This window comes from Pongo pygmaeus, chromosome 20 (assembly GCF_028885625.2).
Source record: "Pongo pygmaeus isolate AG05252 chromosome 20, NHGRI_mPonPyg2-v2.0_pri, whole genome shotgun sequence".
Lineage (NCBI taxonomy): Eukaryota > Metazoa > Chordata > Mammalia > Primates > Hominidae > Pongo > Pongo pygmaeus.
The window spans coordinates 468,335-491,353 of NC_072393.2; the positions used below are offsets into that span (position 1 = coordinate 468,335).

General features: G+C 59.0%; 1 protein-coding gene across 7 annotated transcripts in view; it reads left to right on the plus strand.

Moving 5' to 3' along the window:
- Nucleotides 1-23,006, plus strand: part of PALM (paralemmin) — a 37,919-nt gene extending 14,913 nt beyond the window's left edge. For 5 of the 7 annotated variants that reach the window (XM_054473535.2, XM_054473536.2, XM_054473534.2 and 2 more), the window contains exons 2-9: nt 2,207-2,258; nt 3,076-3,156; nt 3,306-3,436; nt 6,998-7,148; nt 9,036-9,057; nt 10,374-10,433; nt 14,610-14,741; nt 20,965-23,006. In XM_054473535.2, the coding sequence (XP_054329510.1) occupies nt 2,207-2,258; nt 3,076-3,156; nt 3,306-3,436; nt 6,998-7,148; nt 9,036-9,057; nt 10,374-10,433; nt 14,610-14,741; nt 20,965-21,494 (1,159 nt within the window). In that variant the 3' untranslated portion in view covers nt 21,495-23,006. The remainder of the gene's footprint in view (nt 1-2,206; nt 2,259-3,075; nt 3,157-3,305; nt 3,437-6,997; nt 7,149-9,035; nt 9,058-10,373; nt 10,434-14,609; nt 14,742-20,964) is intronic. The other 2 variants (XM_054473539.2, XM_054473538.2) reach the window with 1 other exon arrangement.
- The last annotated feature ends 13 nt before the right edge of the window (nt 23,007-23,019 follow it).

Genomic DNA, 23,019 nt, shown 5'->3' on the forward strand with positions numbered 1-23,019 from the left:
CGGCCATTCATTCATTTTTTTTTCTTCTTTTTTTGAGACAGAGTCTCACTCTGTCACCCAGGCTGGAGTGCAGTGGCGGGATCTCAGCTCACTGCAGCCTCCGCCTCCCGGGTTCAAGCGATTCTCCTGCCTCAGCCTCCTGAGTAGCTGTGATGACAGGTGCCCACCACCACGACCGGCTAATTTTTGTATTTTTTAGTGGAGACAGGGTTTCACCATGTTGGTCAGGCTGTTCTCAAACTCCTGACCTCAGGTGATCCGCCCAACTCGGCCTCCCAAAGTGCTGGGATTACACGCGTGAGCCACCGCACCCGGCCTGGCCCTATATCTTTGAGGCAGGAAGCCCTGTCCCTTCAGGCGTATCCGGCAACACTGGTATTCATTCATTCATTCATTCATTATTTTTTGTTTGTTTGAGGCAGAGTTTTGCTCTTGTTGTCCAGGCTGGAGTGCAGTGGCACAATCTCGTCTCACTGCAACCTCCGCCTCGCTGGTTCAAGTGATTCTCCTGTCTTGGCCTCCAAGTAACTGGGATTACAGTTGCCCGTCACCATGCCCGGCTAATTTTTTTATTTTTAGTAGAGATGGGGTTTCACCATGTTGGCCTGGCTGGTCTAGAACTCCTGACCTCGTGATCCCTCGCCTCGGCCTCCCAAAGTGCTGGGATTACAGGCGTGAGCCACCACGCCCGGCCATTCATTCATTTTTGAGACGGTGTCTCGTGCTGCTGCCCAGGCTGGAGTAAGGTGGTGGGGTCACGGCTCACTGCCCCCTGAACCTCCCAGGCTCAAGCAATCCTCCCCCCTTAGCCTCCCGAATAGCTGGGACTACAGGCGCACACCGCCACACCCTGACAATTTTTTTAATTTTTATTTTTGGTAGAGATGGGGTCTTACTAGATTGCCTAGGCTGGTCTCAGACTCCTGGGCTGGAGCGATCCTCCCATCTCGGCCTCCCAAAATGCTAAAATTACGGGCATGAGCAGCCGTGGTTTTGCTTTTGTTTTGTTTTGTGAGAGTGTGTTACTCTGTTGCCCAGGCTGGAGTGCAGTGGCGTGATCTCGGCTCACTGCAGCCTCGACCTCCCTGGTTCAAGCAATTCTCCCACCTCAGCCTCCGGAGTAGCTGGGAGCAATTCTTTTGCCTCAGCCTCCATGCCCAGCTAATTTTTGTATTTCTTGGTAGAGACGAGGTTTCGCCTTGTTGGCCAGGCTGGTCTCGAACTCCTGACCTCAAGTGATCCGCCTGCCTCAGCTGCCCCGTGATATTTGTTAAGCGCCTATTGCATACCAGCCCTGGGAGGTGAGGCTACAGCTGCACTGGGTGGGCTGTTTTCAAAAGACAATGATTGGGCCGGGCGCGGAGGCTCATGCCTGTAATCCCAGCACTTTGGGAGGCCGAGGCGGGCGGATCACCTGAGGTCAGGAGTTTGAGACCAGCCTGGCCAACGTGGTGAAACCCCATCTCTACTAAAAATACAAAAATTAGCTGGGCATGGTGGCAGGCGCCTGTCATCCCAGCTACTCAGGAGGCTGAGGCAGGAGAATCGCTTGAACCCGGGAGGCGGAGGCTGCAGTGAGCTGAGATCCCGCCACTGCACTCCAGCCTGGGAGACAGAGCAAGACTCCATCTCAAAAAACAAACAAAAAAACCCACAATGATTGGATAAGAGTGAGTCTGGGGTTGAATCCAGACTTGGATCCTTTGCTGTGCGTCCTTGGGAGGCTCATCTCCCTCTCTGGGCTTTTGCAAGCCCAGGCTTGGGAGGTGGGTCTGGTGGGTCTTTCATCCTCTGTTTGCCCCTCCTGGGGCTGCAGAGTAGGTCTTGGTGGGCAGGAGGGTGTGGAGAGGACTGTCCCGATCCGTCTTCTGGTCTGGGCCAGGAGGTGATACACTTCCTTCTTCCTGAAACACCCTTCTCTGGCCTGGTGAACTCCTATGCATCCTTGGTGGCCCTGCCTCAATGTCCCCTTCTCCCCAAACGCTTCCTGGTCACTAGGCAAAGCCTCGTCCCCTCCCGTCCTGGCTTCCTTGGCCGCTGAGGGGACAGGGAGGGCCCCACTTTACAGAAGGGGAAACTGGGGTTCCGAGGTGAAATCCCTTGCCCTGGTTACCCCTAGGGGAAGAGGCAGAGCTGGGATTTGAACCGCATCTGACGGACAGCAGGGCTCAGTGAACCAGAGCTTGACCTTATCTCCCTCCCGCAGGGTCCTGGTGGCAGAGACCACGTCCCAGCAGGAGCGGCTACAGGCCATTGCAGTGAGTTTCCGCTGCCCCGCAGACAGTGTGGTCGGGGTGGGGAGGTGGGGGGACCTGGGGTCTCGGGTCCCGGGCCTGTCCTAGGACCTGGAACCAGGGCATGGTGGGTGGTGAGTTATTTGCTTGGGAAACTTGGATCCTGCTGACCCGCAGAGAATGAAAGTGGAGACCCCCTGAGTCAGTAGCTCCTGGACCCCCGGCCTCGCTCTGCCTGATGGGTCGGTGGGGAAACTGAGGCTGGCATTCCCTGGAGCCTTGCCCTCATCCTGCAGGAAATTAAACATTGGTGGTGGGAGCACAGATGTGCTTTGGTGCCATCTTGGTGGCCTCTGGCCCAAGAAGGCCCTCTTGGTGTCCACAGACCCCTCTTTGTGACCCGACCCTCCTGGGTCGTGGCCCGATTCCCGGGTTCAAGTGACTCTCCTGCCTCAGCCTCTTGAGTAGCTGGGATTACGAGTGGCTGCCACCACGCTGGGCTAATTATTGTATTTTTAGTAGAGATGGGGTTTCACCATGTTGGCCAGGCTGGTCTCGAACTCCTTAACTCAAGTGATCCTCCCGCCTTGGCCTCCCAAAGTGCTGGGATTACAGGCGTGAGCCGCCGTGCCCGGCCAGTCATTGATTTTTGAGACAGGGTCTTGCGCTGCTGCCCGGGCAGGAGTACAGTGGTGCGATCCGCTGTCACCTGGGAGCCAGTGGGCCATGTGGATCCCCGGAGGGAGGAAGCAGGGTCGCGCTGGGCAGAGCCTCGCGTGGGTGTGGGGGGGTCTCCAGGACCCCCACTCCCGGCCCCGACCCCGCCCGGCCTTCCCCACAGGAGAAGCGGAAGCGGCAGGCGGAGATCGAGAACAAACGCCGGCAGCTGGAGGACGAGCGGAGGCAGCTGCAGCACCTGAAGGTACGAGCAGGGCCGGGACCCAGGGTCAGGGAGCGCAGGCGGCAGTGGGGCGGAGGTGACCCAGCCCCGGACTCCTGCCCAACCCTGATCCTGACCCCAAACCCGGCCCTGGTCCTGCCCCCGACCCTGACCTGGACCCTGCTGCTCAGTCCAAGGCCCTGCGGGAGCGCTGGCTGCTGGAGGGGACGCCGTCCTCGGCCTCAGAGGGGGATGAGGACCTGAGGAGGCAGATGCAGGAGGACGAGCAGAAGACACGGCTGCTGGAGGACTCGGTGTCCAGGTGGGGGCTGCGGCGTGGGTGCAACCGGGCTGGGTGGGGCCTCGAGGGCCGCCGGCTCATGGGAGGGTGTGGGCTGGGAGGAGTCGTCAGTGTGCTTTGAGGGAGATGCGTGGACGGGGCAGGCCAGGACCCACTGTGCTTTGAGGGGGACGCAGGACGGGACAGGTCGGGGCTTCCACCTGGGCCTGGGGCAGCTTGCTGGGGGCAGAGGCTGGCTGCGTGGCCTCGGGCAGGGAGACACCCCTTTCCCTTCCCACCGCCCTCGTTTGAGCCAGCGGGGGACGTGGCGTCGAGCTCCTGGGTCCCTGGAGCTGGCCAGCAGGGGACGTGGCGTCGAACTCCTGGGTCCCTGGAGCTGGCCAGCGGGGGACGTGGCGTCGAGCTCGTGGGCCCCTGGAGCTGGGTGTTGCCGGCATTGGCCTCTCTGGGGGCTTCCTGGCGCCAGCCCAGCTGGCGGGCAAGCGCTCCCGTGGTTCGAACGGGATGGATGCAGAGCAGCTGGGCCCTCAGGAAGCTCGGGTGGGGACAGGATGGGGAAAGTGGCAATCCCTGTGGGGGCTGGGACCAAAGGCCTGGAGTTTCCGGAGGGCGGGAGGCCCAGGCTCTGCTCTGGGACAGCAGGGTCACGGTGGAGGGAAATGACGACCAAGATTCCAAACGTCTGCCCTGGCCAGGGAAGGGGCCCAGAGGCGGGAGCCCGGCCGGATCACACGGACCTCGCGGGCCCCGCCCGGACGCCGGGTTCTGACCCCCGTGGGGGCCCCTCCCTGCCCAGTTCTGCCCATTTGCTTTGAAGAAAGCATGCTGGGGGTGTTCGGAGGGATGGACTTCCCTCCCGGGCGGGGTGTGTTAAGGCATGGACAGGCCGGGCGCGGTGGCTCACGCCCCTGATCCCAGCACTTTGGGAAGCCGAGGCGGGAGGATCACTTGAGATCAGAGGTTCGAGACCAGCCTGACCAACATGGTGAAACCCCATCTTTACTAAAAATACAAAAATTAGCCTGGTGTGGTGGTGCCCAGCCTGTAATCCCAGCTACTCCGGAGGCTGAGGCAGGAGAATCACTTGAACGTGGGAAGCAGAGGTTGTGGCGAGCCAAGATTGCACCACTACACTCAAGCCTGGGTGACAGAGCGAGACTCCGTCTCAAAAAAAAATAAAAATAAATAGGCCGGGTGCGGTGGCTCACGCCTGTAATCCCGGCACTCTGGGAGGCCGAGGTGGGTGGATCACGAGGTCAGGAGATTGAGACCATCCTGGCTAACACAGTGAAACCCCGTCTCTACTAAGAATACAAAAAAATTAGCCGGGCTTGATGGCGGGTGCCTGTAATCCCAGCTACTCATGAGACTGAGGCAGGAGAATGGCGTGAACCCGGGAGGTGGAACTTGCAGTGAGCCAAGATCGTGCCACTGCACTCCAGCCTGGGCGACAAAGTGAGACTCAGCCTCAAAAAATAAATAAATAAATAAAAATAAAGGCATGGACATGCTGGCCTGGGTGGGGCTCTCACCTGTAATCACAGCACTTTCGGAGGCCGAGGCGGGAGGATCACCTGAGGTCAGAAATTTGAGACCAGCCTGGCCAAGATGGCGAAACCCAGTCTCTACTAAAAATACAAAAATTAGCTCGATTAGTGGCAGGCGCCTGTAATCCCAGCTACTCGGGAGGCTGAGGCAGGAGAATCGCTTGAACCTGGGCGGCAGAGGTTGCCTTGAGCCAAGATCTCGCCACTGCACTCCAACCTGGGGGACACAGTGAGAATCTGTCTAAAAAAAGGAAGGTATGGACAGGGTGGGGCAGTTCTGGTGGGTTTGGGGCCTTGGAATGAGCCGAGTGTTACCCACTCCCTGGGCCTCAGTTTCCTCACCTGTGAACCAGGGAGGCAAAAATCCCACGATACATCTTTTTTTTTTTGAGAAGGATTCTCGCTCTGTCGCCCAGGCTGGAGTGTGGTGGCGCAATCTTGGCTCACTGCAAAATGGGTTCACGCCATTCTCCTGCCTCAGCCTCCGGAGTAGCTGGGATTATAGGCGCCCGCCACGCCCGGCTAATTTTGCATTTTTAGTAGAGATGGGGTTTCACCATGTTGGTCAGGCTGGTCTCGAACTCCCAACCTCAGCTGATCCGCCCACCTCTGCCTCCCAAAGTGCTGGGATTACAGGCGTGAGCCACCGCGCCTGGCCCCACTGTGCATCTTAATTCCAGCAAACATTAAGCACCAGCTGTGTCCCTGGGCTGGATGGGATGTTCAGACAGAGGTGGGGCTGAGACAGGCCTGGCCCTGTCTGCAGAGGGGTGGACGGTCAGACATCTGGGCAAAGGCAGTGGGAGTTACTGGCCGTGGGGGCTGGGCATGCTGGGGTTCTTTTCACGCAACCCTAGTGGGCACAGGCTCAGGCCCCTCGATGGAGGGTGAAGACCTGGCTTGAGGCCTAGTTTGCTTTCAGAGGCCTCGGCTTCACCTCTCCCCAGGGCAACTCGCTGCTCAGGTGCTGAAACTGAGCTGCTCTGGGTCTCCACTACCGACCTTCTGCCCGCTCAGGGGCTCTGCCCAGGCACCTCCTGCAGGAAGCCCTCCAGGCTGATTGTGGGCTCCCAGGCACCTCCTGCAGGAAGCCCTCCAGGCTGACTGTGGGCTCCCAGACACCTCTTGCAGGAAGCCCTCCAGGCGGACTGTGGGCTGGACCCCTCTTCTGGTTGGGGGGGACACAGGTCTGGCTCTGTGTCCAACCTGCCAGCCTGGGCCCACCTTGTCAGACCTACAGACTCAGCCCTGGTCTGTCCTGTCCTCGGGCTGGGGCTGAGCTGCCGTGAATGCCGCCTGCCCTTGCCAAACCCCGGGGCTGGGATTTCATATCCCGGTTTTGTTTTCCTGGATCTGTTTGTCCCGTTATCTTCTAATACTTGGAAAGTGACATGGTTTTTCCAGTTTCCCTGGTGAGATAAAGTTTCCTGTTAAAATACGCAAATTTGAGCGGGAAAGGAGAGTTCATTTGATACAGACAATGACATAAACAGCACAGGCCGGGGGTCAGGGGACACAGGGAGCCAGCCCTGGTTTGGATCCCGCCTCTGCTACCTTCTGGCTGTGTGGCTTTTGCACTCCGTGCCTCAGTTTCCCCCATCATGAAAGAGCACGATGCCTCTTGGGGCTGCCTGGGAGCCTTAAATTCGGAGAGCTACGCCGAGTGCGGTGGCTTACGCCTGTGATCCCAGCACTTTGGGAGGACGAGGCGGGCAGATCACCTGAGGTCAGGAGTTCAAGACCAGCCTGGCCAACATGGTGAAACCCCGTCTCTGCTAAAAATACAAAAAATTAGCTGGGTGTGGTGGTGCACGCCTGTAATCCCAGCTACGCGAGACCCTGAGGCAGGAGGATCACTTGAACCCGGGAAGTGGAGGTTGCAGCGAGCCAAGATCATGCCACTGCACTCCGGCCTGGGCAACAAAAGCGAGAATCTGTCTCAAAAAAAAGACAATTCGGGAGCTGTCGTACGGAAGGTGCCCAGAGCCCCACCGGGGATGCAGGAGTCACCCTCACATGCACACCCTCTCCCCAGGTTGGAGAAGGAAATTGAGGGGCTGGAGCGTGGAGACTCTGCCCCAGCTGCCGCGAAGGAGAACGCAGCGGCCCCGAGCCCGGTCCGGGCCCCAGCCCCGAGTCCAGCCAAGGAGGAGCGCAAGACAGAGGTGGTGATGAATTCACAGCAGGTAAGGGGGTGACTGCGGGGGGGTGGATCCCCAGGCACCCACTCCTGCTGGCCCCAGAGCAAGACCCTAGCCCTTCCATGTCAGCGTAGCTGAGGGGACAGGCACAGACTAGAGCCAGGCGCTTGATTTCAAGCTCACCGGAGCCACTTCCCAGCTGTGTGAGCCAGGACACGTGGTTTCGCCTCGCTGGGCCTCAGTTTCCCCATCTGTAAGATGGGGGAGTAATCGGAGCAGCCACCGCTGGGGGCATCAGAAGGGCTTAGGGAACAGCAGGAGACTCACCTGGGGGCATCGGAAGGGCTCAGGGAACAGCAGGAGACCCGGTGCTGGTGGGTGTGGCCATAGTGTTTTTTTGTTTTTGTTGTTTTTTGAGACGAGAGTCTCATTCTGTTGCCGAGGCTGGAGTGCAGTGGTACAGTCAACCTCCACCTCCCGGGTTCAAGCGATTCTCCTGCCTCAGCCTCCCAAGTAGCTGGGACTACAGGCGCCTGCCTGCCACCGCGCCCAGCCAAGTTGTTGGTATTTTTAGTAGAGACGAGGTTTCCCCATGTTGGCCAGGCTGGTCCCAAACTGCTGACCTCAGGTGATCCCCCCACCTCAGCCTCCCAAATTGCTGGGATTACACGCATGAGCCACCTTACTTGGCCTGGTTGTTTTTGACACAGGGTCTCACTCTGTCGCCCAGGCCAGAGTGCAGTGGCACAATTTCAGCTCACTGCAACCTCCACCTCCCAGGTTCAAGTGATTCTCCTGCCTCAGCCTCCTGCGTATCTGGGAATACAGGTGCCCACCACCACACCTGGCTAATTTTTGTGTTTTTAGTAGAGATGGGGTTTCACCATGTTGGTCAGGCTGGTCTCGAACTCCTGACCTCAGGTGATCCGCCCGCCTCGGCCTCCCAAAGTGCTGGGATTACAGGCATGAGCCACCGCGCCCGGCCAAGGAAGTGGGTTTTGAAGGTTGAATAGGAGTTCTCCAGGTGCTTTTCCCTGAAGGGTGATTGAGCATGGACTAGTGCTGGCTTGGGAGACCCAGCAATACACATGCATGGCCCCTGCCTTCCTGACGGGCACACCCAGTGACGTGATGAGGGAAGAGTGCAGTGAGGGAGCATCAGACACCACGGCCCTGAGACAGGAGTGTGTCCCAGAAACAGCAAGACCAGGGAGGCCGGGGCACAGTTCAGGGAGAGGGGCCTGTGTGCAGGGTCTGACCATGCAGGGCAGAACGGGCTCAGACAGGAGACACTAGACCCTGGGCCTCGAGCAGTGGCTCCCAGGAGGCCAAGGCAGGAGGATCGCTTGAGAGCAGGAGTGGACGAGACTGGAGGGGGCACGGAGGAGCCGGCTGGATTCAGGGCGGCCTGCGGGAGCTGCTGATGCGGGGGCATGTGGGGAGGGAGGGAAGAAACGAGATGGACCGGACGTGGTGGCTCGCGCCTGTAATCCTGGCACTTTGGGAGACCGCGGCGGGCGGATCACTGAGGTCAGGGGATCGAAACCAGCCTGGCCAACATGGAGAAACCCCGTCTCTACTAAAAATACAAAATTAGCCAGGTGCGATGACGCAGGCCTGTAATCCCAGCTACTGGGGAGGCTGAGGCACGAGAATCGCTTGAACCCAGGAGGCGGAGGCTGCAGTGAGCTGAGATTGCCCCATTGCACTCCAGCCTGGGCGACAAGAGCGAAACTCCGTCTCAAAAAGAAGAAAAAAGAAAGATGACTTCTGTGTTTCTGGCCAGAGCCCCAAGAGGATAGGATGAGAAGCGGGTGCGTATGACGTCACCCACTGTGCCAGGCCCTCCCCAGGCTCCTGACCCCGTGGCTCCCCTTCGTCTTCCCGGGGATGCTGACGCCCCTGACCCTTCTTCTCTCTTCTTTCTTGCAGACGCCGGTGGGCACGCCCAAAGGTAGGGCTTCTGGAAGGAACTCGTGGGCCCTCGGCGCACTCTGGTGGCCAGAGAGGGGATGGCAGGGCGGGGAGTGAAGCTACAAACTAAGCTGCTGGGTGCCTCACGCCTCTGATCCCAGCACTTTGGGAGGCCGAGGCGGGTAGATGACCTGAGGTCAGGAGTTCGAGACCAGCCTGACCAACATGGCGAAACTCAGTGTCTACTGAAAAAATGCAAAGACAATTAGCCGGATGCGGTGGCTCATGCCTGTAATCCCAGCACTTTGGGAGGCTGAGGCAGGAGGACTGCTTGAGCCCAGGAGTTCAAGAGCATCCTGGGCAACACAGAGAGACCGTGTCTCTGCCAAACATAAAAAAATTAGCCACCAGCCAGGCCCAGTGGCTCAGGCCTGTAACCCCAGCGCTCTGGGAGGCTGAGACAGGTGGATCCCTTGAGGTCAGGAGTTCGAGACCAGCCTGGCCAACATAGTGAAACCCCATCTCTACTAAAAATTCAAAAAAATTAGCCGGGTGTGCTGCGCGCCTGTAGTCCCAGCTGCTCGGGAGGCTGAGGTGGGAGGATCGCTTGAGCCCAGGAGGTTGAGCTGTGATCGCACCACTGCACCCCAGCCTGGGCGACAGAGCAGGACACTGTAAAATGCATTTCATGGAACGTGTCCGCTTCTGTATCGATAGCGGGACAGCCATCAGCCGGGATTGATACTGGCGTTTGAAGTGCTTCTGGCCTGGTTTGTTGTGTGTTAATTATTCATAAGGAGAGTGTCTCCTTGTCTTACTGTAGAATTAAAAATTAATCATTAAAAAAATCCAGACAGGCCTCTCAGGGATTTTGTGAAAATCACTGGGCTGAGGACGAGGAATGAACTGTGAGGCTGCCTGTGGGATTTTCTAGAGGTCTCGGGGGGGTCCAGGTGCCTGTGTCTGTGCGGGGTCTGTGTGTCTGGCGGCCTGTGTCTGGGGGCCCAGGTGCCTGTATCTGGGTGTCTCGGTGCCTGTATCTGGGTGTCTCGGTGGGGTCTGTGTGTCTGGGGGCCCAGGTGCCTGTATCTGGGTGTCTCGGTGGGGTCTGTGTGTCTGGGGGCCCAGGTGCCTGTCTGGGTGTCTGGGTAGGATCTGTGTGTCTGAGGGCCCAGGTGCTTGTCTGGATGTCTGGGGGCCCAGGTTCCTGTGTCTGGGTGGGGTCTGGGTGTCAAAGGCCAAGGTGCATGTGGGGGTCCGGATGCACTTGTGTGAAGGGGCGTTGGGCTGTCTGGGGGGTCCGTGTGACCTCTCCTCTGACCCCCATCTCTCTCTCCACTTCCACCTCCTGTGCAGACAAGCGAGTCTCCAATACGCCCATGAGGACGGTTGACGGCTCCCCCATGATGAAGGCAGGTGGGTTGGCCCCCAGGCTCTGGGCCCCAGATCCAGCCGCCGTCAGGGACCAAGTCTCGGACCGGGGGGCCGGGTGGGACGGGGGCGACACCGACCTGTTCTCCGCAGCGTCTGACGGGGCTGTGGTTACGGGGGTGGCGGCTGGACCGAGGCCGAGGCTCCGAGCCTGGGGTGGGGGCCCCCTCTGCTTTGTTGCCCTGGTCCCACGCCGGCCCACGCTTCCCTGAGAAGACGGGCCTCACGCATGGCGGCTCTAACCGACGCGACCTCACGGCTTTCATTCCATCCTAACCTCACGACTCCCTCCTGGGGCCTGCGGGGGGTGGTGCTCACGCCTGAACACGCTCGCTGCAAATCTTACCTGCTCCGGTCCTCGGGCAGTAGGACTGGCTGCCCAGGGAGAAAGTGGGCGCCCCGTCCCTGGAGGCAACCAAGCCAGGTCCCCAGCACTGCTGCACTTCCAAGAAGCAGGGGAAGGTCGGGGTTGATGCTGAGTGCCACACGGTACTCAAGTCAGGCTCGAACCCCTGGTCTGCTGCCTTGAATTTCTCCACCTGCCAGAGGGGTGGGACCTCGGTAGGCCATCCTGGGGCCCGGCACAGGACAGGAGCCCAATAATGAGAAATCATCGCAGTCGGCAAAACCACTGCTATGGGAGTGAGCTGGAACAGCACAGAAGCAAGGCAGAGGGCCGGGTGTGGTGGCTCACACCTGTAACCCACCCCAGCACTTTGGGAGGCCGAGGCGGGTGGATCGCCTGAGGTCAGAAGTTCAAAACCAGCCTGGCCAATATGGTGAAACCCCATCTCTACTAAAATACAAAATTGGCCAGGTGTGGTGGTGCACACCTGTAATCCCAGCTACTCGGGACGCTGAGGCAGGAGAATCGCTTGAACCTGGGAGGCGGAGTTTGTAGTGAGCCGAGATCGTGCCACTGCACTCCAGCCTGGGCGACAAGAGCAAGACTCCGTCTCAGAAAAAGCAGCAAGGCAGGGAGGTGAAGAAGGACTCTGGGGTGGCTGGCCAGGACGGGACAGGGCTGGAAGGAAGGAGAGCCACCCGGAGGTGGAGGCCCAGGTCTCCAGCATGGCCCCGGGTGGGGGTTGCCCCAGGATGCAGCAGACAGAGGCATTTGTCAGAGCAGGTGGTGCCTGTGGGCGTCTGTGCCAGTGAGACCAGCCCTGGCAGATACCGAGGCCCAGGTCCCCCGCTGATCCCCGTGGCCACTGACTTTGTGCAGTGCGCAACCTGCTCAACAGTGTGGGCAGCTCTGGACTAGCTGTCTGGGGTGGAGGGCTGAGGCTGTGCAGGGATATAGGGTTGAAAAACAGTCATCCCTTCACCCGAAATGCCTTTCAAGCGCCTGCTGTGTGCCAGGCATTGGGGGAGACGGTATTCTAATGAGGGCCACAGCCTCTACTACGGTGGAAAAGTGAGGCCAAGGACGTTGAGCTGGAGGAAGAATTTGAACCAGAGGGCTCAGGGGAGGGGAGCGTTCAACGTAAGAGGTGACGTCTGAGCAAAGACCCAGAGGTGCTGAGGGAGCAAGGCACGCAGCTATCCAGAGGAAGGTGTTCCAGGCAGAGGGCACAGCCAGTGCAAAGGCCCCGGGGCAGGACTGCACCTGGGGTGTTGGAGGAACGGCCAGGAGGTCCGCGTGGCTGGAGCAGCCTGAGGAGGGGGAGAGGGCGGAGGGGACATGGGCTTTTCCCCGGAGGGAGGCAGGAACCACTGGGGGCTGCAGGCAAAGCCGGGACCGCCCCGACTCCGTGCTCACCTACGCCGTCTGGTGACTGCCGGGAGAACAGACCGCGGGCGGTGCCAGGTGGAGGGGACAGGGCTGCTGGGGGAGGAGGCTGGGATGGGCCGTGGAGGGGCGAGCAGTGGGCGGTTCCTTGTGTTCTGAAGGTGGAGCCCCCAGGGTTTGAGGGGAAACGAGGTGTCAGGGAGGACTGGCCGGGCACAGTGGCTCACGCCTGTAATCCCAGCGCCTTTGGAGGCCAAGGCAGGCAGATCATTTGAGGTCAGGAGTTCAAGACCAGCCTGAGCAACACGGTGAAACCCTGTCTCTACTAAAAATACAAAAATTAGCCAGGTGGGGTGGCTCATGTGTGGAATCCCAGCACTCTGGGAAGCCGAGGTGGGCAGATCATGAGGTCAGGAGATCGAGACCATCCTGGCTAACACGGTGAAACCCTGTCTCTACTAAAAATACAAAAAATTAGCTGGGCGTGGTGGCAGGCGCCTGTAATCCCAGCTGCTCGGGAGCATTACGCAGGAGAATCGGTTGAACTTGGGAGGCAGAGATTGCAGTGAACTGAGATCACGCCACTGCACTCCAGCCTGGGCAACAAGAGCAAAACTTTATGTCAAAAAAAAAAGAGTCAGGGAGGACTGAGCTGCCCCCAGTGGGTGGGAAGAGCCAGGGTTGGGGCAGGTGTCGGGGGCAGATCGGGAGTAGCGTTATGGACGTGTGAGAGTGGGGCTCCTGTGGATAGGGGCTGAGTCCAGGTCAAGGTCCAGGTGGGGATGGGTGTGCGGGAGATTAGAGCCCAGTGCCTGGGCGAGGTCCCTGGCGCAGAGCAGAGTCCAGAGCCGCAGCCGGGCCTGATGGTCGAGGTTGGGTAGGAGGAGGGAAACGGTGGCTGTGGGGGCTGAGGGGCCAGGCGATGGCAGGGCTGCCCACGATGGGGACCGAGGCCCCTCAGAAGTGGTGAGGGAGCAGGACATGCAGCTATCTGGGGGAAGGGTGTGCCAAGCATTGGGAACAGCCTGTGCAAAGGCCCTGAGGCCGGGCCGCACCTGGGGTGCAGCGTCACGGGTCAGGCCAGTCCTGGCAGCCCTGTTCAGCTCCCACTGTGGGGCCGGGTCTCTGGGAGGTGCCTGATCTCCAGTGCTTGGCATCTTCAAGCCGGCCTGGGGGTGGTGGGCAGCCACCAGTCGCTGTTAGGATGCAGGCTCTGTGTGGTTTCTGCAGGAATGATTTTTACAGAGCAGGCGCGAGGTGCTGGCTGTGAAGTTAGGGCCCCGATGAGCAGCAAGTTCAACTATCTCAGGAGGGTTCCTTCATTCTGAGTCTAAATAGATGACGGCATGTCCAACCGTCGGCTGGAAGGAGGTGTCGAGTCCTGGGAGCTTGGATGGTCGGGGCAGGGGTTGTGGGTCTGCAGACTGAGCCCCAGTCTCGGCCGTGACCCCGGGCAAGGCAGGGTCTCTCTGTGATTCAGCTGTTCCTCCGAGAAACCAGGAATAGTGGGGCTCGAGGGCTCGAGTTTATAATCCCAGCGCTTTGGGAGGATTGCTTGAGCCCAGGAGTTTGAGACCAGCCTGGGCAACATAGTGAGACCCCCATTTCCAAAAAAGATAAATAAATTAGCCGGGTGTGGTGGCGCACGCCTGTGGTCCCAGCTACTTGGGAGGCTGAGGTGGGAGAATGGCGTGAGCCAGGAAGGTTGTGACTGCAGTGAGCTGTGATCATGCTGCTGCACTCCAGCCTGGCCAACAGAGGGAGACCCTGTATCTATTTAAATAATAGGCCGGGCGCGGTGGCTCACGCCTGTCATCCCAGCACTTCGGGAGGCCAAGGCAGATGGATCACCTGAGGTCAGGAGTTTGAGACCAGCCTGACCAACATAGAGAAACCCCGCCTCTACTAAAAATACAAAAATTAGCCGGGCGTGGTGGCACGTGCCTGTAATCCCAGCTACTCGGGAGGCTGAGGCAGGAGAATCGCTAGGACCGAGGGTGGGCCCAGATCACACCACTGCGCTCCAGCCTGGGTGACAGAGCTCAAAAAAATTAAAAAGATCTGGGAACAATGAAGGCTTTCCAGATGGGCTGGGCTGGAACCTGAGCTTGACAGACAAGAGTTTGGTGGCCAAACAGAGGACACAGTGCAGAGGACAGGGACGAGGACCATCTGGGCAGACAGCAGGATGGGCCTCGAATGCCAAGGAGAAGTGTTCAGACTGGTCGTCCTCGGGCACTGGGGAGCTATGGAGGGATGTAGAGCTGGGGAGGGCCGTGTCGAGAAGGTGCCCAGGCATCCCTGGCTCCGCCTGCCCCATTGCTGCTTGGCTCTGCGCTGCTGGCTCCCCGCTCCCTGGCTTGGCCGCAGCCCGGCGGGGGGTGTGGGGGCAGGCAGGCCGTGGTGTAACCCCGTGACTCTCGTGCCAGCCATGTACTCGGTTGAGATCACTGTGGAGAAGGACAAGGTGACAGGGGAGACCAGGGTGCTGTCCAGCACCACGCTGCTCCCTCGGCAGCCGCTCCCTCAGGGCATCAAAGTCTACGAGGACGAGACCAAAGGTACGAGCTCCCCGGCCCCTGCCCTCCCTCCGCCCAGGCCAGAGCCCCAAACACGTGTGCTCCCAGCTTGTGGGTCGGGCGTCTGCCCCAGAGTTAGGACCCCAATTTGATGTGAAGCAGATGACGCTGTTCAGGCCAGGGCCTCACCCTTTGTGGCCCACGGCTGGGCTCAGAGGTCGTTTGGCCCTGGGCCCACTGCCCAATCATTCATCCACTCCAGAAAGCTGCCTGAAAGCTGAGCCAGGCACCAGGTACCCAGCCGGGCTCTGGAGGGAAATCCGGAGGTAGATTCAGCTTCTGTCCTCGCCGAGTGGCAAACCGGGCCCTTCCATTTGGAGCTCCTAAATAATTCATTTAAATAATTACTGCTAGCACAGGGGCTCATGCCTTTAGTCCCAGCACTTTGGGAGGCCGAGGCAGGAGGATCGCTTGAGCCGAGAAGTTTGAGACCAGCCTGGGCAGCATAGCAAGGCCCCGTCTCTACCAAAAAAAAAAAAAAAAAATTACCCTGGCATGGTGGTACGTGCCTGTGGTCCCAGCTACTTGGGAGGCTGAGATGGGGGGATCACTTGGGCCCAGGAGGTTGAGGCTGTAGTGAGCCGTGATCACACCACTGCACTCCAACCTGGGCAACAGAGTGAGACCCTGTCTCTTAACAAAAAATAATAATAATAATAATAAAAGAATCACTAGTGTGACAGAAGCTACAGAAAATGCACATCCAGGGGGCTGTGAGAAGGTCTCACAGGGCGAGGATGGGGCCGGGGGAAGCTTCCCAGAGGAGGCAAGCAGGGGCTTATCAGAGGCACGCAGTGCATGGGAACCACACCTGGCAGAGCTGCAGCCCCTGCAGAGGCCCTGAGGTAGGATGGAGTTTGCTGGGCTGGAGGGGTGAGGGGAGCTGGGCTGCAGGAGTGAGGGGAGACGGGCTGCAGGGATGAGGGGAGCCAGTCTGCAGGGGTGAGGGTGAGCTGGGCTGCAGGAGTGAGGGGAACCCGGCTGCAGGGGTGAGGGGAGCCAGGCTGCAGGGGTGAGGGGAACCAGGCTGCAGAGGTGAGAGGTGCAGGGGTGAGGGGAACCGGCCTGTAGGGGTGAGGGGAACTGGCCTGTAGGGGTGAGGGGAGCCGGGCTGCAGGGGCGAGGGAGAGCAGGCTGCAGGGGCGTGGGGGAGCCGGGCTGCAGGGGCGAGGGGGAGCCGGGCTGCAGGGGTGAGGGGGAGCCGGGCTGCAGGAGTGAGGGGAACCCGGTTGCAGGGGCGAGGGGGAGCCGGGCTGCAGGAGTGAGGGGAACCCGGTTGTAGGGGTGAGGGGTAGCCGGGCTGCAGGAGTGAGGGGAACCCGGCTGCAGGGGTAAAGGGAGCTGGGCTGCAGGGGTGAGGGGAGCCGGGCTGCAGGAGTGAGGGGAGCCGGGCTGCAGGGGTGAGGGGAACCAGGTTACTCAGGGAGTTGAGGAGCTGGGCTCACCCAGGGAGGAGAAGGGTGCTTTGCCTGGAGGCAGGGGGACAGGCGGGGCCATGTCCTGAGGGCTTTGGGAAACCTTGGGTGCGTTGGGTCCTGACGGTGCTGAGGTCTAATTTGGTTTTAAGGGCTCCTCCTATTGGTCAAGAGGCAAACAGGCTGTGGGAGATGCCAGGGATCCCAGGAGGAGGAGGGAAGCTCCACACTAAAGCCCCAGTCTCTTTCTCTCTCTCTTTTTCTTTTTATTTATTTACTTTCTGGAGAAAGAGTTTCACTCTGTCGCCCGGCCTGCAGTGCAGCGACGCCATCACAGCCCACTGCAGCCTCCAGCTCCTGGGCTCAAGCGATCCTCCTGCCTCGGCCTCCCAGAATGCTGAGCCCACAGGCATGAGTCACCACACCCGGCCTCTTTTTCTTTTATGAGATATAATTTGCAGACCATAAAATTCCACCTTAATGGGAGGCTCACCTGTGCCCGGGACACTGAGGCTGCAATGAGCTATGATGGCACCCCTGCACTCCAGCCTGGGCGACAGACCAAGACCCTGTCTCAAAAACAAGAAAGAGGAGAGAAGCCCCATCCCCATCAGCTGTCACCCCCCATCCCCTCCCCCGTCAGCTGTCACCCCCCCTGTCCCCTCCCCAGTCAGCGTCACTCCCTGTCCCCTCCCCAGTCAGCTGTCACCCCCTCGTCCCCTCCCCAGTCAGCATCACTCCCCATCCCCTCCCCAGCTCTGGCACCCACGCATCCCCTCCTGTCTCTGGATTGGCCTGTCCTGGACATTTCATATAAATGAGATCACACGGCCGGGTGCAGTGGCTCACACCTGTAATCCCGGCACTTTGGGAGGCTGAGGCGGGCAGATCACTTGAGGTCAGGAGTTCGAGACCAGCCTGGCCAACATGGAGAACCCCCATCTCTGCTAAAAATACAAAAATTAGCCGGACGTGGTGGCAGACGCCTGTAATCCCAGATACTTGGGAGGCTGAAGCAGGAGAATCACTTGAACCCGGGAGGCGGAGGTTGCAGTGAGCCGAGATCGCGTCACTGCTCTCCAGCCTGTGCAACAAGAGTGAAACTCTGTCTCAAAAAAAGAAAGAAAGAAAAGAGAAGAAATGGGGTCACACACTGCACGTGGCGTTCCGTGTCTGACGTCTCTCACTGGGCGTGATGTCCCCAAGGTGCATTGGCACTGTGGCCTGGGTCAGAGCCTGACTCCTTTTCATGGCTGAATACTATTCCACGGGTTGGGTGGGCCATGGTGGGTTTATCCCTTCTTCCATCTGTAGACAGTTGGGCTGTTTCTACCCTTTGGCTGCTGTGAGTAGCATGCTGGGGAATTTGTCTGCAAGTATTTGTTCACGCCCCTGCTTTCGAGGCCTTTGTGTGTACACGTAGGAGTGAACTACTGGGTCCTGAGGCGACTGTGTGGAGCTCAGTGAGGACCTGCCATTTTCCACAGCGGCTGCACCGTCCCGTTCCCACAGGTCGTGGACGAGGGCCCAGTTTCTCCACGTCCTCACCAGCGTTTGTAGCCCATTCTCATGGCTGTCCTGGTGGTGTGACCTAGGGCCTCCCTGTGGTTTGGATTCCCAAAGCCTTCTGTTCTCAGAGGCAGCTTGGTCTCTGCAGTGCCCCAGATGCTGTCAGAGGGGTCCCCGCAGCCCAGCTCTGGAGTGGCTTTGGGGTGTGGTGCTGGTGGCATCTCAGCTCCAGCTCTCCCCAGCTGTGTGGCCCTGGGAAGTCCCCATGCCTCGTCTTCCAGATGAGGTCCTCACCCCCATCGCTCCACCCTCCTCAGCCTCACCTGGTCCCTGGGGATTCCAGACCTACCAGGCTGGACACTGGTTGCTTAGCAATGGTCAGGTGATCCGTTTCCATGGCAGCCGAGGGCTCCAATTCCTGTCTTGGGGCAGTGGCCAGTGGGAGACACTGAATTCAGTTCTGCCTGATCCAGACACACCCCACCCTCTGGGCCTCCAGCCCAAAGTCATTGAGAGGCCTTGAAGCATGGACTCCCCTCCCTGGGGGCTTAGAAACTGAAAGTGGAGAACACTTTCCTTCTGGCCTGTAGCCAGGAACAGGAGCCCTGACCCTTGGCCCAGAGGAGGCAAGTCCCTGGGCCCCCCCGCCTTGCATCCCTCCCAACTCCCAGCGTGGCCCAGGCAGCTGTGTTTCTAGAAGGAATTTGCAGGGCTGTGAGCTAGGGCTGGCGTCAGATCATAGCAGGGAGTCGTGGGGTGCTGAAATCCGGTCCTTGGAGAGTCCAACACAGCTCAAGAAATGTCAAGTCAGAGAGACACAGATAAGGAAATTTGGAAAGACTTGAGAAACACATTTAGCAAGGTTGATTATATATATAAAATGCTACCCAGTGGAGAATACACATTCTTTTCAAACACAGAACATTGTCAGAAAGTGACCACCGCGGCCCAGGCTGCCAAGGAGGTTTTAGGACTGTTACAGAGTTTGTATCTTCTGCTCTGTGTTCCTCTCCTCCCTGAAATTTAAAAACACCCTTCTAAATAAAGTGCAGCTTCCCGTGGCAATCAATCAAACTGGGAATTAAAAACTATTTACACTTGTAAGTGAATAACATTAGCCGGGTGCGGTGGCTCACGCCTGTAATCCCAGCACTTTGGGAGGCCGAGGCGGGTGGATCACGAGGTCAGGAGATCGAGACCAGCCTGGCCAACATGGTGAAACCCCGTCTCTACTAAAAATACAAAATATTAGCCGGGCGTGGTGGTGGGCACCTGTAATCCCAGCTAGTCAGGAGGCTGAGGCAGGAGAATGGTGTGAACCCAGGAAGCGGAGCTTGCAGTGAGCCGAGATGGCACCACTGCACTCCAGCCTGGGCGACAGAGCGAGACTCTGTCTCAAAAAAAAAAAAAAAAAGAAAAAGAAAGTGAATAACATCATCTAACTCGTAGGACACAGCCAAAGCAGACCTCAGAGGAAAATGCGTAGCCTTTAGGGCAGCTCCTAGAAAACAACAATAAATGAATGAAACTTTAACTCAAGTTAAAATGAATGAAAATTTCAATTTAAGATCAATCAAATACACCCATAGATGGAAAAAATCAGAATCCCTGTAATGGCCGGGCACGGTGGCTCACGCCTGTAATCTCAGCACTTTGGGAGGCCAAGGTGGGTGGATCACCTGAGGTCAGGAGTTCAAGACCAGCCTGGCCAACGTGGTGAAACCCCGTCTCTACTAAAAATACAAAAATCAGCCGGGCATGGTGGCAGGTGCCTGTAATCCCAGCTACTCTGGAGGCTGAGGCAGAATTGCTTGAACCTGGGAAGTGGCGGCTGCAGTAAGCTGAGAATGCACCACTGCACTCCACCCTGGGTGACAGAGCGAGTCTCAAAAAAAAAAGCATCAGGCACGGTGGCTCATGCGTGTAATCCCAGCACCTTGGGAGGCCAAGGTGGATGGATCACCTAAGGTCTGGAGTTCGAGACCAGCCTGGCCAACATGGTGAAACCCCATCTCTACTAAACGTACAAAAATCAGCCCAGTGTGGTGGCAGGTGCCTGTAATCTCAGCTACTCTAGAGACTGAGGCAGGATAATTGCTTGAACCTGGAAGGTGGAGGTTGCAGTGAACTGAGATCGCGCCATTGCACTCCAGCCTGGGCAACAAGAGCGAAACTCCATCTCAAAAAGAAAAAGAATCCCTGTAACGTGTCACCTCCAGTTCCCCAGGGTGGATGGTCCTGTCTTGTAGAAGAGACACAGGCCCCGATGCGGGGAAGGAGCAGGGGTTTGGCTCTGTGACCTTGGCCCAGCTGTGTCCCTTCTTTGAACTTTCATTTTTGCTATCTTTACAGCGGAAAATAATCCCTACTTTTCAGAGTGATCATGTGGGAGCTAGTTGGCTAAAAAATATTGAATTACAGGCCAGGTGCGGTGGCTCACGCCTGTCATCTCAGCACTTTGGGAGGCTGAGGTGGGCAGATCACTTGAGGTCAGGAGTTTGAGACCAGCCTGGCCAACATAGTGAAACCCCGTCTCTATTAAAAATACAAAAAATTAGCCAAGCATGTTGGTGCATGCCTGTAATCCCAGCTATTCAGGAGGCTGAGGCAGGAGAATTGCTTGAACTACAGAGACAGAGGTTGTGGTAAGCTGAGATCGCGCCACTGCACTCCAGCCTGGGCAACTCCATCTCAGAAAAAAAAAAAAAATCCCAATTCATTCCTTTCCACTTTCTTGGTTCCTTCCTAATAAATGCTTTTGTGCTTATAAATTTTCCTCATTGTCGGCTGGGCACGGTGGCTTACACCTGTAATCCCAGCACTTTGGGAAGCCGAGACGGGTGGATCACCTGAGGTTGGGAGTTCGAGACCAGCCTGGCCAACATGGAGAAACCTCGTCTCTACTAAAAATATAAAATTATCCAGGTGTGTGCAATCCCTTCTACTAGGGAGGCTGAGGCAGGAGAATCGCTTGAAACAGGGAGGTGGAGCTTGCAGTGAGCTGTGATCGCGCCATTGCACTCCAGCCTGGGCGACAGAGTGAGACTCCATCTCACAAAAAAATTTTTTTCCTCATTGTACCGCGTTGGCTGCATCCACAGATGCCAACAGGGGCTTTAATTGTCTGTCAGTTCTGAAGGTGTAATCTGGTTCGTGATTTCCTCTTTAGCCTGGAGGAGGATACAAGCCTCGCCCAGGTTTCCCTCCTGCCTCGAGCCTGGTTACTCTCTCTGTCCCTCCTGCCTAGAGCTGGGTCATTCTCTCTGTCTCTCCTTGTACAGTGGTCCATGCTGTGGATGGCACTGCCGAGAACGGGATCCACCCCCTGAGCTCCTCTGAGGTGGACGAACTCATCCACAAAGCGGACGAGGTCACGCTGAGCGAGGCAGGGTCCACGGCTGGGGCGGCAGAGACCCGGGGGGCTGTGGAGGAGGTAGCCCGGACCACGCCCTCCCGGCGGGAGATCACCGGTGTGCAGGCACAGCCAGGCGAGGCCACGTCCGGCCCGCCGGGGATCCAGCCCGGCCAGGAGCCCCCGGTCACAATGATCTTCATGGGTTACCAGAACGTGGAGGATGAGGCCGAGACCAAGAAGGTGCTGGGCCTTCAAGACACCATCACGGCGGAGCTGGTGGTCATCGAAGACGCGGCTGAGCCCAAGGAACCTGCACCGCCCAACGGCAGTGCCGCCGAGCCTCCCACGGAGGCCACCTCCAGGGAAGAGAATCAGGCGGGGCCCGAGGCCACCACCAGCGACCCCCAGGACCTCGACATGAAGAAGCAGCGTTGTAAATGCTGCTCGATCATGTGAGCCGGCCCCTGAGACCCCGGCCCCCACCCCACACCACAGACACCCACCAGCCCGGCCCCTCCCGGCGCCTGCCCACCCTCCACCCACAGCCTCACGGGTCCAGGACTTGGCGTGTTGTTACATGTTCCTTCCGAGTTTTCTTTCGCTGGAAAGAGGGACAGGGGCCCCTACCCGTCACCACGCCCCAACACTCCCCCCGAACCAGAGCCGTGCACTTGTGCCTGGTAGGAGAGAGACAGGACAGACCCGCTTTTCCCGAGACGAGGACCCCCCATGTCACGGCAGCTTCACAGACGCGGCTCGCGCCCACTGGGGTCCTGGCGGGTGGGACCCGCAGCCTCCACACGGCCCAGGCCAGCCTGCCACCCTCTGGGCCTCCCGCCTGTGCCTTTCTCTGAGGGGACACCCCGCCAGAGAGGGCCCCGGGAGCCGGGGGTGGGTACTGGGGCCTGCTCAGGCCCTGGAAGTGGGGCTCTATGGGGTTCCCTAGCCAAGGCGCTGGCCCCCCAATCTCAGGCAGTTGGGGTGAGGCCGTGCCTCTTTGGGGGCTCAAGGTCTTGGGTGGAGGACAGGCCCCTCTGCTGTGCCCCCATGCCCTGTATGGGCCCAACCAGTGGACAATGGAGTCTGGGGGAGGGGGAACCCCAGGGACATGCCCCCACCTGGGAGGGGCCGGTAACCCCTGGGCTGTCTTCTAGACGGGGCGATCCAGGGGTCATTCACCTGCCCCTGCACGGGACAGGGACCGAGTGAGCCACTCCTTGTCCTGAGCTCCCGCCCCCACGGGGCCCTCCTTCCTCCTGGTGCTAATTTGGGGACCCCAGGGGCCGCCCCCGGCCTCTTCTCCAACCTGCTTGGACCAGGGTCCTGGGTCTTCCCAACCATACCCCAGAGATCAGGCCCCACCTGCCAGCTCTACTGGGCTTGGAGCATGTCCGGGCAGTGGAGGGAGGGACACAGCCTGGGACAGGAAGCCTCTTGGGTTGGAGCAGGAGACCCTCATTTGCCACCCAGACCAATGTGAGCCTGCCCCCAGCCCCCTCTCATTGGAAGTGGCAAGGGGCTTCCCTCCTGGGGGCAGCTACACTCGTCCCCAGAGGCACGTTCGTGCACATTCTCACAGACACCTTCTCATGCGTTGGCTTTGGACAACCAGGCCCCAACTTGGTCCCTGCCCTAGGGACCTCCAGCCTGGTGCCCAGTGCTCAGGCCACCTCCTGGTCCAGTCACCACCTGCAGCCTCGGCAGGGCAGGTACAGGGGCCACCTCGGATGGGAGCCTGGGTCCCTGCCTCCGCTCTGCCCCTGGGTGGCTGGGAGGAGAGGCCCTCTCGGGGGTGACCCGGGTGTCAGCCGTGGAGCCCCCTCCTCCTCCCTCGAGTCTGCCCGAGTCCCTCGAGCCGCGAGCCTTCGCTGAAGTGCCCTTGCTAACCCCTCTGCTTTTGGTGTGTGACGAGGCCCCCGATGTTCTTGATTTTCCCAGAGAAGCAAATAAACAGCGTGAACAGCCCCAGTTCCTGGAGTTC